General features: G+C 42.6%; 1 protein-coding gene across 1 annotated transcript in view; it reads left to right on the top strand.

Annotated features, from left to right (window-relative positions):
* COL2A1 (collagen type II alpha 1 chain) overlaps positions 1 to 7814 on the top strand; it is a 48115-nt gene extending 40301 nt beyond the window's left edge. The window contains 14 exon segments of the mRNA XM_074270706.1: positions 916 to 1077; positions 1398 to 1505; positions 1975 to 2082; positions 2596 to 2649; positions 2994 to 3101; positions 3374 to 3427; positions 3550 to 3657; positions 3933 to 3986; positions 4634 to 4741; positions 5091 to 5379; positions 5916 to 6103; positions 6584 to 6826; positions 7455 to 7551; positions 7554 to 7814. Of these exon segments, the coding sequence (XP_074126807.1) occupies positions 916 to 1077; positions 1398 to 1505; positions 1975 to 2082; positions 2596 to 2649; positions 2994 to 3101; positions 3374 to 3427; positions 3550 to 3657; positions 3933 to 3986; positions 4634 to 4741; positions 5091 to 5379; positions 5916 to 6103; positions 6584 to 6826; positions 7455 to 7551; positions 7554 to 7600 (1728 nt within the window). The 3' untranslated portion in view covers positions 7601 to 7814.
* The last annotated feature ends 4370 nt before the right edge of the window (positions 7815 to 12184 follow it).

Here is a 12184-nt window from a genome sequence, read left to right as displayed (position 1 = left end):
ATGAACAGACTAGGAAGAATAGAACAGGCAGGAAATCCCTTGGGTGTGAAAACTACTCCCCTTGGAGCAAAGCCAGCCCACTAAAAGCAGTTGTGAGAAGGAAGAGGGAACTGGCCCTTAGGTAGGGACACATTTGTCTTTGATCCCCACCTTCTCCACTAACTGGGAATAATACTCCCTAGAAGGTTTGGGACTAAATGTCCAATATGGAATCCACAATTTCTTGACTCAGAGAGAACAGTAGGGCTCAATTGCCTTTAATTAACTATAGCAGAGAAAAGTCATTCTTCAGGAGTTGGATCAGGTAGGCTAGACCTGAGAAATCTATGACATTGAGCATCAACTGCATGCCCAGCACTCTATTTTATATATATACATTATATATATACATATATACATTTATATATATACATTCTGAGAACAACAATATAAAATATGATCCCAGCCTATAAAAAATTCTTTTTATCCAACCAGGAGACAAGTACAATTCATAAAAAGAGAACTAATCCTACAGCACAGTAACTGAAAATGCTTCAAGAACATGGGGGCTCCTTCTGATGGGCTGAATGCTCATGACCAACCACACAGGAGTTGTGGATTTAAGTGGGAACATGAGGGGATAGATAGGATTTAGGTAGTTAGAAAGGAAAATGGAGGGCATTCCAAGAATGAAGACTGGACCATTCAGATGAAGGCAAGTAGAAGATAACATTGGGAAGCAGACTGGGGCTAGATTACATCATACAGAGGAAACAAGGAAGGCTCCTAGAAGGCTTGGAATAGTTTTTGCAGATCCTCTAGAGCCCTTTGCTCAGGGAGCTAAAGGTATATATGTACATTCTTCCTAAATCATTGATGGGCTGAAGTGAGAAATCATCAAGACTTGGTACTTACTGATGTTGTTTTCTTCTTCAGGGTAATCCTGGCCCCCCTGGTCCTCCTGGAGCTTCTGGAAAAGATGGTCCCAAAGGTGCGAGGGGAGACAGTGGTCCTCCAGGTCGGGCTGGGGATCCTGGGCTTCAAGGTCCTGCTGGAGCACCTGGAGAGAAGGGAGAGCCAGGAGATGATGGTCCTTCTGTAAGTCTTGTGGCCTGGCTTGTGGCCTTGTGGCCTTTTTCTTAGGGCACCCCACAAATCTGGACAGTGTCTGATTCCCAAGGACTCAGCTTAAAGCTTCCTGTTCCTCTCCACTCACTTCCTATCACCAGTAAACAGGGTAGCTTTTGGACTAAAGTGGGGGAGGGGAAATAGAAGGGAGTTTTTTTTTTTCCTTTTTTTGAAGGAAAAGAACCATATCAGAACATGATGAACCCTAGTTCCTTGAAAAGTTACCCCATGGGGATAGGTATAGATTGGCTTCCTTGGATCTACTTTAACTTTGTCTCTTCTTCCTCCAGGGTCCTGATGGTCCTCCAGGTCCCCAAGGTCTCGCTGGCCAAAGAGGAATTGTTGGATTGCCTGGTCAGCGTGGTGAAAGAGGCTTTCCTGGTCTTCCTGGTCCTTCAGTAAGCATTCATCCCTCTTGATTATTGCATTAGACATTGGTTTGGAGCATTAACCAGAATTAACCAAATTGTCACTTAGGTTCCATGGGATAGATATCCACCTTTCTCCCTACCTAGAAACTATTTCCAAGATCCCCTACTCCTTCCAAATGAGAAGATTCCTGACATATCCCTTCATTATCCTTTCCATTCGGGGTTATTGAAACTATGGATAGGGATGGCTAACCCAAGTTCCATTTTCTACAATGGAGGGTAGGAGAAAACAATAAGCAGAGAGGCAGCTTCTTCTCAGGGCCCAAACCTGAAGATTGACTGAGACTTTTAACATGGCTTGGCTACCTGTTGGCATCAGTTAGTTCTTGGCTTCCTATGTCTTTCATATCAGCTGGAGTGAAATACCACTATTCTCTTGCAGAAAGCTACTAGGGGGACTGTGGATTCAATATCTATATTTTTGGTCTTTCTCTAGGGTGAGCCTGGAAAGCAGGGAGCTCCTGGAAGTTCTGGAGATCGTGGCCCTCCTGGTCCTGTGGGGCCTCCTGGCTTGACTGGTCCTTCTGGTGAACCTGGCCGTGAGGTGAGCAATGGGATTTTATTACAGGACCTACTCTTGCTCTAGAGAAGGCAGAATTCCAGATGTTTCATTTTGGCCTGTCCAATGAACACTATCTCCAGTCTTTCTTTCAGCACCCCAGCTCTTTTGTAATAGAAACAATCATTAGGAAAGTCTGTCAGGATGCTCTTAAGCAGCCATGAATGGGATAGGGAGGATTAAATGCTGGGCAAAAAAACAAAAGGAAAATAAATGAGAGGAGGGAGGGGAACTTGAGAATAAATGGGTTGACAGGGCAAGATTCAGCCTTGAAAAAGTGGGGAGGTGCTTGCTGACTAAAGATCCTTGCATGGGTCTGTGAAAGGACCAGCTCCATCTACAAAGAATAAATATGTTTCAATAATTTTCCATCAGAGGACAGCTGAAGAGATATCTCTAAATGACAGCGTTACCAGGTCTGGGGTAGACAAAACAACAGGAATGGGAGAAGAGGAGAATAAAGGAGCCTTGCGTTCATTTCTATTTTTCTTTGCATAGGGAAGTCCTGGTGCTGATGGGCCTCCAGGCAGAGATGGTGCAGCAGGAGTCAAGGTGAGTGTGACTCTGGGGTTCCTACCATCCCATGAGGTTCATAGAAAGACAAATGCATACATTTCCTTGCCATCAACAACCACCTTTTATGCATTTTTTCCTTCACGAGGGCTCAAGGAGCCCAGAAGACCAGATTCTGCACTGGTTCTAAAAAAATTATCTCCTTATCTCTGCTGGGAGGAGATAGGGAATGATTCTGGGAGAAGCAGATATTATTCCTTTAGCCCAGGAAGAAGGTTTTAGCTCCCCTTTGGCTTGGGATGACAGAAAGTGTCTTTTGAAGAGTCTTGGATAAAAGAAGCAATGGGCCATTACCTCACAATGTGGTATTTCTGTCCTGACAGGGTGATCGTGGTGAAACAGGTCCTGTTGGTGGTCCTGGTGCCCCTGGGCCTCCTGGTTCTCCTGGACCCGTTGGACCAACAGGCAAACAAGGAGACAGAGGAGAATCTGTGAGTGTCTTTTTGTCATAGACATGTTTGGCTATGGGGAGCCAGCTAAGTCCTCATCCAAGCCCCCAGGATGAAGGACTATACATTTATCAATGTGCCCAGGGCAGAGTAGGGACTGAAAAGCAACTCTTAAGTTACCCCAGCTCATCTAGGTCAAGCTAAATGGGACAATAATTAGCCTCGCACCTGAAACTTTTGCTCAGAATTAAAGATAGGAGGTGTTCTAGCTTCTGGGCTTCTCTTTGATGCTGTTCTGTTTCCCCCCCCCCCAGGGTGCACAAGGACCCATGGGTCCCGCAGGACCAGCTGGAGCAAGGGGAATCCCAGTAAGTACCTGAGAGTCATATAATAGGGTTTGTCAAAGATAGAAAGGGACAAAGACTACCATTCTAACTTTGCCTTCCTATTCAACTTTAGCTCACACTGCTTTGTTCTGTCTGCCTCCTAGGGTCCTCAAGGTCCCCGGGGTGACAAAGGAGAAACTGGAGAGGCTGGTGAGAGAGGACTGAAAGGACACCGTGGTTTCACTGGACTTCAAGGTCTCCCTGGTCCTCCTGTGAGTACTGCTAGTAATGGCTATTTGCTTGTGGACCACTTAACTTTCTCAGTCCCCATTGGGTTTTTTATGTCCTATAAAAGGAACTTGGGATCATTCTGGGTCAAACCCAGAGTGTCCCAAAGTTTGAAGGAGAAGGAGAAGAAAAAGAGAGTACATGGAATATTATTGATGTAGGACAGTTATTCGTACCTACTTCTCTTAGTTCAGATAGCGTTGTTTTCCTAAAAACAGAGATCTGTCTGTGTACTGACCTCTGACTCTCTCCAATACAGGGCCCTTCTGGAGATCAAGGTGCTTCTGGTCCTGCTGGTCCTTCTGGTCCCCGAGTAAGTAGTAAGGAGTTGTGTGGATAGGTGGGGGAAGAAAATAGGGTCTTTGCTAAGTTTGTGGAAAAAAAAATCCCAAATGTGGGATCAGGTCAAGAGTTGGGTATTCATATTTTGGGGATAGATATTTCTGGGGTTTTTGGCACATTGGACTCAACTGGATTTCTTTCCGCTGATCAGGGACCATGACCCATGATTGTGTCTTTTTACTCTATGCATCAGATGCCAATCCTGTCATGTCCCCCATTCCTATATTCCTTATTCTTTTAATCTTTTTTTTTTTTTTTTTTTAGCTTTTGGATCATTGCAATGTCATGTCAGATATAGATTAGGGGAGATCTAGGACTGTGTGTGAAGTTAGTCATCCAAAGAAACAAAATAAGTCTCATTGACACAATATGGAATACCATATAATTATAGCCAAAAAGGATCAAATGCTCATAGAGGTCCATCAACTGAACATGAGGTAGTAGCACAGTCCTGATTTTTAATAATCCTCATCCTTCATCCACATTATAGTAAGATTATCTCTATCTATGTGCATGTGCTTGCCGGCCCAGGTCTCATCATTTGCATGACAATCTCCCAGCAACTGGAATGAGACCAAATCTTGAGAATTCTCACCATTTTTCTTTCTTGGTCTTCAGGGTCCACCTGGTCCAGTGGGTCCTTCTGGCAAAGATGGTGCCAATGGAATCCCTGGCCCCATTGGTCCCCCTGGTCCTCGAGGTCGCTCTGGTGAAACTGGCCCTGCTGTAAGTGTCCTATCTCCATCACTATGTCCCTATAGCTAACCCAGGGAGTTTTCTGAAACTATAGCAACCAGTGGGTTCCCCAGTTATTTGTTGTCCATAAATAACTATGTAAGTGACAGATCCCCTTATCTTTCCTACCTCTGGATTCCTAGGATCATGAAAAGCTCAGAGTTATTGGAGGGAAAAGGTGTGAGAAACAGGATAACTTAGATCTTGGCCTAGTGTTGGCTACCATTCCCTTTCTCAAGATGAGCATTTTCTTCCTATGTATGTCCCTAGCTACTAAGGATGGGCTTTCCCAGCTCACACAGCTGATTTTTTCTCTGAGGTTCTTTGTTTTCTACCATAGGGTCCTCCTGGCAATCCTGGACCCCCTGGACCTCCAGGTCCCCCTGGCCCTGGCATCGACATGTCTGCCTTTGCTGGCTTAGGCCAGAGAGAGAAAGGCCCTGACCCTCTGCAATATATGAGAGCAGATGAAGCAACTGGCAACCTGCGGCAGCATGATGCTGAGGTGGATGCCACCCTCAAGTCCCTCAACAACCAAATTGAAAGTATCCGCAGCCCGGAAGGCTCTCGCAAGAACCCAGCTCGTACCTGCCGAGACCTAAAACTCTGTCACCCTGAGTGGAAGAGTGGTAAGTTAGGAAGGCAGGTACTGTATGAAACTCAGAAAGGGGCAGTTTTCTATGGCCCTGAGGCTCCTGTCAAGTGAGAATCTACTTTGATCAGAACTTAAATCATTCTTCCAAGGTTCCACTAAGTCCTAATGACTCCTTCTTGCCCCAGCTACAGGACCTTAGTTCTGCTCCAATAGCCAGGCTCAAATTTCCCTTATGTGGTCCTCTGCTGAGATCAGTTCTGTGGAAGAGTAGGATCCAAGCAAACCAGTTCTTACTACCTGTGCCAAACATCCCTCCCCATTACTTTGAGTTCTTTTTCATGTGCCTTACTTCCCCTAGGTTGTCCAGGAACCACTATTTCTTTCTTTTCATTAACCTCCTCATAATTTGCCTTTCTCTCATGGTTTCTGTATTCCCTGAACTAGTTAGCCTTAGTCCAGCTATCCAAGCTTCCTTTTGGCCCATGTTTCCTGTAGTGTTGCTTTGTCTACTTTGAATTCTATGAGTAACAGGTGCCCAGTCCTGATCTCAGGAGTCCTCTCTCCCTGCAGGAGACTACTGGATTGACCCCAATCAAGGCTGCACCTTGGATGCTATGAAAGTTTTCTGTAATATGGAGACTGGTGAGACATGTGTCTATCCCAACCCATCCAGTGTCCCCAAGAAGAACTGGTGGAGTAGCAAGGGCAAGGAAAAGAAGCATATCTGGTTTGGAGAAACCATCAATGGGGGCTTCCATGTGAGTGCCCCAACCCCTCCTGAGACTGAAATGATGCAACAGAGTCTTTATTCCATTTATTTCCCTAGAAGCTTGTTTTTATTTGTTTTGACCTTCCATTAGTCTAGGCCAGTGGTTCTCAAACTTTTTAAATAGGGGGCCAGTTCACTGTCTGTCAGACTGTTGGAGGGCCGCATATGGCCCACAGGTCGTAGTTTAAGAACCCCTGGTCTAGGCCTACAAACCAAGCCTTTGCAAGAATGATTGCCTCCAATTATAGAAAAAGGAACAGATGGCTTAGAGTAACTCTGGAGAAATAGCAGCACTAGGGTTCAGAAGCACATGTTCTACCCAATGACTCTTTATCCTGAAACTAGAAAGCCCATTCCCACACACAAAGATTTTGAGGAGACATGAGGACACTCTGGTTTCTAGAACCCTACAGTCCCTCTCCAAATGATGGGCCTTTGGGCCTCCTGACCCTGCTTTCTGCCCTAACAGTTCAGCTATGGAGATGACAATCTGGCTCCCAATACTGCCAATATCCAGATGACCTTTCTACGCTTGTTGTCCACTGAGGGTTCCCAGAACATCACCTACCACTGTAAGAACAGTATTGCCTACTTGGATGAGGCAGCTGGTAATCTCAAGAAGGCCTTGCTGATTCAGGGCTCTAACGATGTTGAGATCCGGGCTGAGGGCAACAGCAGATTCACATACAGTGTATTGAAGGATGGCTGCACGGTAAGAATCCCCCAGACAAAAAGAGTCAGGTTGAATTCCAGAAACATAAAAGTTCTAGGGCTAATTCTAGAATAAGAAAAGGAACTGGCCTGTTTGGCCCAGAGTACCTGACCAATATATCAGGTATATCTTTGAAGTAATAACAGAAAAAAGGCATGATGGAAGGTTGGGGCTAGATTCTTCTACTTTTAAGGCATTTCATTTTTTTCAGAGAAGCTAAGGGTTTACATACAGTTAGTGTTCAGGATGACTCAGAATCTATTCCTATCCTGAGAGAGACTAGACATAAATGAGCCCATTTGCTGAAGCATTGGGGGGGGGGAGAGAAGAGAGAGAGAGAAAGAGAGAGAGAGAGAAAGAGAGAGAGAGAGAGAGAGAGAGAGAGAGAGAGAAAGAGAGAGAGAGAGAGAGAGAGAGAGAGAGAGAGAGAGAGAGAGAGAGAGAGAGAGAGAGAGAGAGAGAGAGAGAGAGTTTTCCCTGAGAACAGGGAATTTAAAAGGGGGAGGTTTTCAGCTAGCTAGAAAAGAGGAATTGGAATTGACCAAGATAGACAGTCCTTCCAATGGAACCTTGTTCTGTGAGCAATAAACATACCTTCTAAACATTATCTTTCCCACCTCTTTTCCAGAAACACACTGGTAAGTGGGGCAAAACAGTCATCGAGTACCGATCACAGAAGACCTCCCGTCTCCCCATCATTGACATTGCACCTATGGACATTGGAGGGCTGATCAGGAATTTGGTGTGGACATCGGCCCTGTCTGCTTCTTGTAAAAACCCAAATCCAGAAACAATCCAACACAATATGTACCAAACCCGAAGGACCTGAGTACTTTACAATCTCCAATCACTCTAGGACTTCTGCACTGAATGGCTGACCCCAATGGATGCCCATTTGTTCACATGCTTACATTTTGGACATTTCCCTCCCTCCTATTCCAAGAGGCCAGAACTGGACAGACCTCAAAGTAAAACCTCGGTGATCTTATTTATTTATTGTCTTCTTGTAAGACCTTTTGGTCAAGGCAGAGGCGGGAAACTAACTGGTGTGAGCTAAAGCCCCCCAAGTGACTGCCCCCAGCCTAAGCATGTACCCTTCAGGTGCTGGGCAGATGCAGGAGTTGTGTGTGTCATACACAATGGTGCTATTCTGTGTCAAACACCTCTGTATTTTTTAAAACATCAATTGATATAAAAAAAAAAAACCTTGTTGGAAAGTACAAGTTGATCTGAGCTTTGTTCTTTTGTTAATGTTCCTTCAATCCCTCTCTCTGGAGGGATGGCCAACAGTCTTCTAACTTAAGACCTGCCCCCTGTCTTATGTGATAGGTTTTTGTTTTTCAACCAAGATGAAGGAAACTGAGGTCCATACCAGCCTCATACTTCCCTTGTTTAAACTACCTCACAGTAAAATGAAGCCTGTTTCTTCTTATCAACTTTGGAGCCAAACAAAACCCAGTAAAAGAAACACATATCTAACTGGGATTTGGGGAGAGCCCTATTTTTTGAGGATAACAGTATGGAACCTCCAAAGTCTGGGTTTTCCTTCCTGGGGAAGGTTTAGCTGGAAAGGAGTGGCAGATGCAGTATGTGCTTTGGAGGTGAAAACCATGTATGGGCCACTGACCATTGGGTAGGAGACATCAGGAAAACTTCCAAGAGAAAGGCAAGGGTGGAGGCAGGAAAGAAGCCAGGGGAAGTAGATGCTGGAGATACAAGTGGAAAAGCTACATAAGAGAGACTTGGGTAAGGGATAGGAGTCCCTGTCTCTCCCCAGCCAGGCTTGTGGATCAAACCACATCCTCTCTTTTTGGCCTTTCCCCTCCCCACCACCATCAGGTGCTCCTTGCTTTCCAATGACATTTTGGGGGGATTAACTAGAGAGTAAAAGCTGTCAGCCCTGGGGGGAGAGAGGGAGACAAGGCAATCTCAAGAAGAGCTGGGATCAGGGACTCTGCACTACTTTGTAAAATAAATTTCTAAAGATATTTGACAATGCCAATTTTAAGTGTCCTAGACTAGGGAGCCTCAAACATACATATAACACTCTCTCCATGGATAGTTCTTGTCCTGTCTCTGTCCTTTCTCCATTCCCTCTCCTTACTCCCTTCCTTTACAAAGTAGGCCAATTTTCTTTCAAAAATAAAAACTAAAAAGACACCTTTGTTGGATTTGTTTGTGTATTAATTTCCACTCTATGATGTAATCTTTGTTGAATGTTTATCTTATCTGGGATATTCCATGACAAATCAAATAAGACAAATAAAAAATGTTCATTAAAAACAAATAACTAAATGGCTCTTATTTTATGATAAATGACCCACTGTAACAAAAGCAATTAAAGGGATCCCTACAAATGCCTATTGAAAAAGCATAATTACAAGCCAAACCTTAATTGGGTCACAAAAGTTTGTAGTGCACTAAAGACATTAAAGAAATTCATAACTTTGTTTTCTACCATACTTCCAATAATTATGTCACATCTATTTTAAGATTAAGTTCCCAGAATTAAAAGACCATGAATTTTTACTGCTGAGGAGTGATCAGAGTTGGTATTTGAGCTCAGACCTCCTGGTTCTAGTTTGTTGTCATCCTCTCATCTTTCAGTGATGAATTTAAGCATCTACCTCACCCTAGCCCCTGGCCTCATTGATTGAACCATACCAAATCCTGTGCATTCCCTAGATGCTTAATGCAAGAGCAAATGCCTGATAACTCTTCTGCATGGACTGAGGAGTGAAACTGAGGATGAAACAAAACAATCATCTATTGATAAATATTTATTAAGCTTCTGAAATAGGCAGAAGTGTGCTAAATGCTAGAGTTGCAAAGAAGGGGAAAATAATCCCTGAGCTCAAGGTGCTCACAGTCTAATAGACAAAATAATATGCTGAGAATTACATACCAACAAAACAAATACAGAATAAATTTGAAATAACCAAGAGGGAAGGCACGAGAATAATCGTTATTGTTGTTTGTCCTTCATTCTCAAAGAGGACCATAACATTAGGGAGGTGATGCTATGACATGCAAGTGAATTGGATTTAAGTAAGGGAGGCCTATGCAAAGTCACCTGCCTTACTTTCTCCTCCAGAGCCATCTGGGTCTAGAGTTAAGAGGGAGAAGGAAATTTTCTCTTAGAAGTGGGAATTTTTGCTGAGACTTGAAGGAAGCAAAGAAATCTAGGAGTGAAAGATGAGGAAGGAGAGTATTACTGGCATGAGGGACAGCCAGTGAAAATGTCAAAGAAGGAGTGCCTTGTTGGAAGAATAGCAAAGAGGGAGATGTCATGGGATTGCGGGCAATGTAAGATATAAGAAGACTAGAGATGTTGTGAAAGAAGATTATGAAGGGTCCTGAATGTCAAACATAAATTTGATCCTGGAGGTGCTAGTCATTGGAGTTTATTAAATAGAGGGGTGACATAGTCTGACCTAAATTTTAGGAAGACCAATTTGGTAGCTGAGTAGACAATGGATTTGAGTGGGGAGAACCTTGAGGCAGGCAGATCCACAAGGAAGGTATGGCAAAGTCCAAGTATAATATAATGACATCCTACTTTAGAGTGGTATCAGGGTCAGAGGAAAGAAGGGATTTTGAGGGATAGTGCAAAAGGAAAAGGACATGCCTTAGCAACAGATTGGATGAGGGAAGGGGTATGTGTGTATGAGAGAGTGAGGAATCAACACAAGTTAAATCTGTGATATTATCAAGATGGCTACTGACCACAAAAATATGCATCCAAATCTTCACTATTTATCTTGTACAAATATGATGCTGTGGATAACACATTGGAATAGGAGTCAAAAGACCCTAGTTTAAATCTTATCTGACATTTAATATTGTAAGACTATGGACAAATCGTTTAACTTCTATTTTCCTTATCTATAAAATGAGGGGATTGGATTAGAAAGTCTTAGCCATCTCTTCTATTTCTAATTCTATGTGGTACAATGGATAGAGTGCTGGATCTGGAGTCACTTACTAATACTTACTAATTATATGACTCTGGGCAAGTTGCCTAACCCTGCTTGCCTCAGTTCCTCATCTGTAAAATGAGTTGCAGAAGGAAATGGCAAACTATTCCACCACCTTTGCCAAGAGAACCCCAAACAGGGTTGTAGAGTCAGATGTGACTAAAACAACTGAACAACATTATTTTCCTGCAAATCCTCCATAGGGTACCATTCTCCTCCAACATTTTAGAGCCTCCTAGACAAAAGCTTCTGTTTATGCAGAAGTGAAAACAATTATTATCAAACTTTTCTGGAAATCATAAGAAGGAAGTTTCTTAGTCATCTGTAAGAAAGGTTTTAACTCAATTAAAATGTAGACCAAGAAGAAATCCTATTGGATGCAAAAGAAGAGGCAATTTTTAAAGTCCCAAGGATGATAGGCTCTGGAGGCAGAGCTCACATAACACACTTCCCCCATTCCCCCCAACAGTCCTAGAAAATGTGCTATATTGAAAGAAAATCAAGGAAAACGTGAGAGTGATTTTTTCCCCCCAGAACCAGACAGCCTATGAAGATAGACATAGAGAAGTACAGACACTGGAATGAATACTGAAAACTTTCAGGCTTAGTTTATATTTTTTGATAGAAGGTAACCCTAATTGTAAATGGATGAAGTCATCCATGAAATGGAAGAGGATGGCAGAATGTATTAGAAACTACTATCTAACAATATGTTATTTACAAAAAACAGATTTTTAAAAATCCCAACATTTTGCTAATGAATCAATACTAAACAATGTACTAATTAGCAAAGCAACAAAATCTTCTTAAAAAATTAAATGAATTTAGGATGAGAAAGAAAATAAAACTAGTGAAGGGCCTGAATTTACCTCAGACTTAGATAAAAAACAGCCTTAAACAAGGATGAAGTTAAAAAATTGAATAGAATTTTAGAAAAGTTAGATATAATAAACTTTGGGGAAATATTAAAAGGATATAGGAATGAGTATTCTTTTTTTTAATAATAGTTTTTATTTACCAGATATTTGCATGGGTAATTTTACAACATTGACAATTGCCAAACCATTTGTTCCAATTTTTACCCTCCTTCCCCCCCACCCCAAATGGCAGGTCAACCAATACGTGTTAAATATGTTAGAGTATAAATTAAATACATATATGTATACATGACCAAACAGTTATTTTGCTGTAGAAAAAGAATCGGACTTTGAAATAGTGTACATTTAGCCTGTGAAGGAAATCCAAAATACAGGCAGACAAAATTAGAGGGATTGGAAATTCTATGTAGTGGTTCATAGTCATCTCCCACAGTTCTTTCCCTGAGTGTAGCTGGTTCAGTTCATTACTGCTCTATTGGAACTGATTTGGTTCATCTCATTGT

Source organism: Sminthopsis crassicaudata, chromosome 5 (genome assembly GCF_048593235.1).
Source record: "Sminthopsis crassicaudata isolate SCR6 chromosome 5, ASM4859323v1, whole genome shotgun sequence".
NCBI lineage: Eukaryota > Metazoa > Chordata > Mammalia > Dasyuromorphia > Dasyuridae > Sminthopsis > Sminthopsis crassicaudata.
This window is presented reverse-complemented; position numbering and strand designations above follow the sequence as displayed.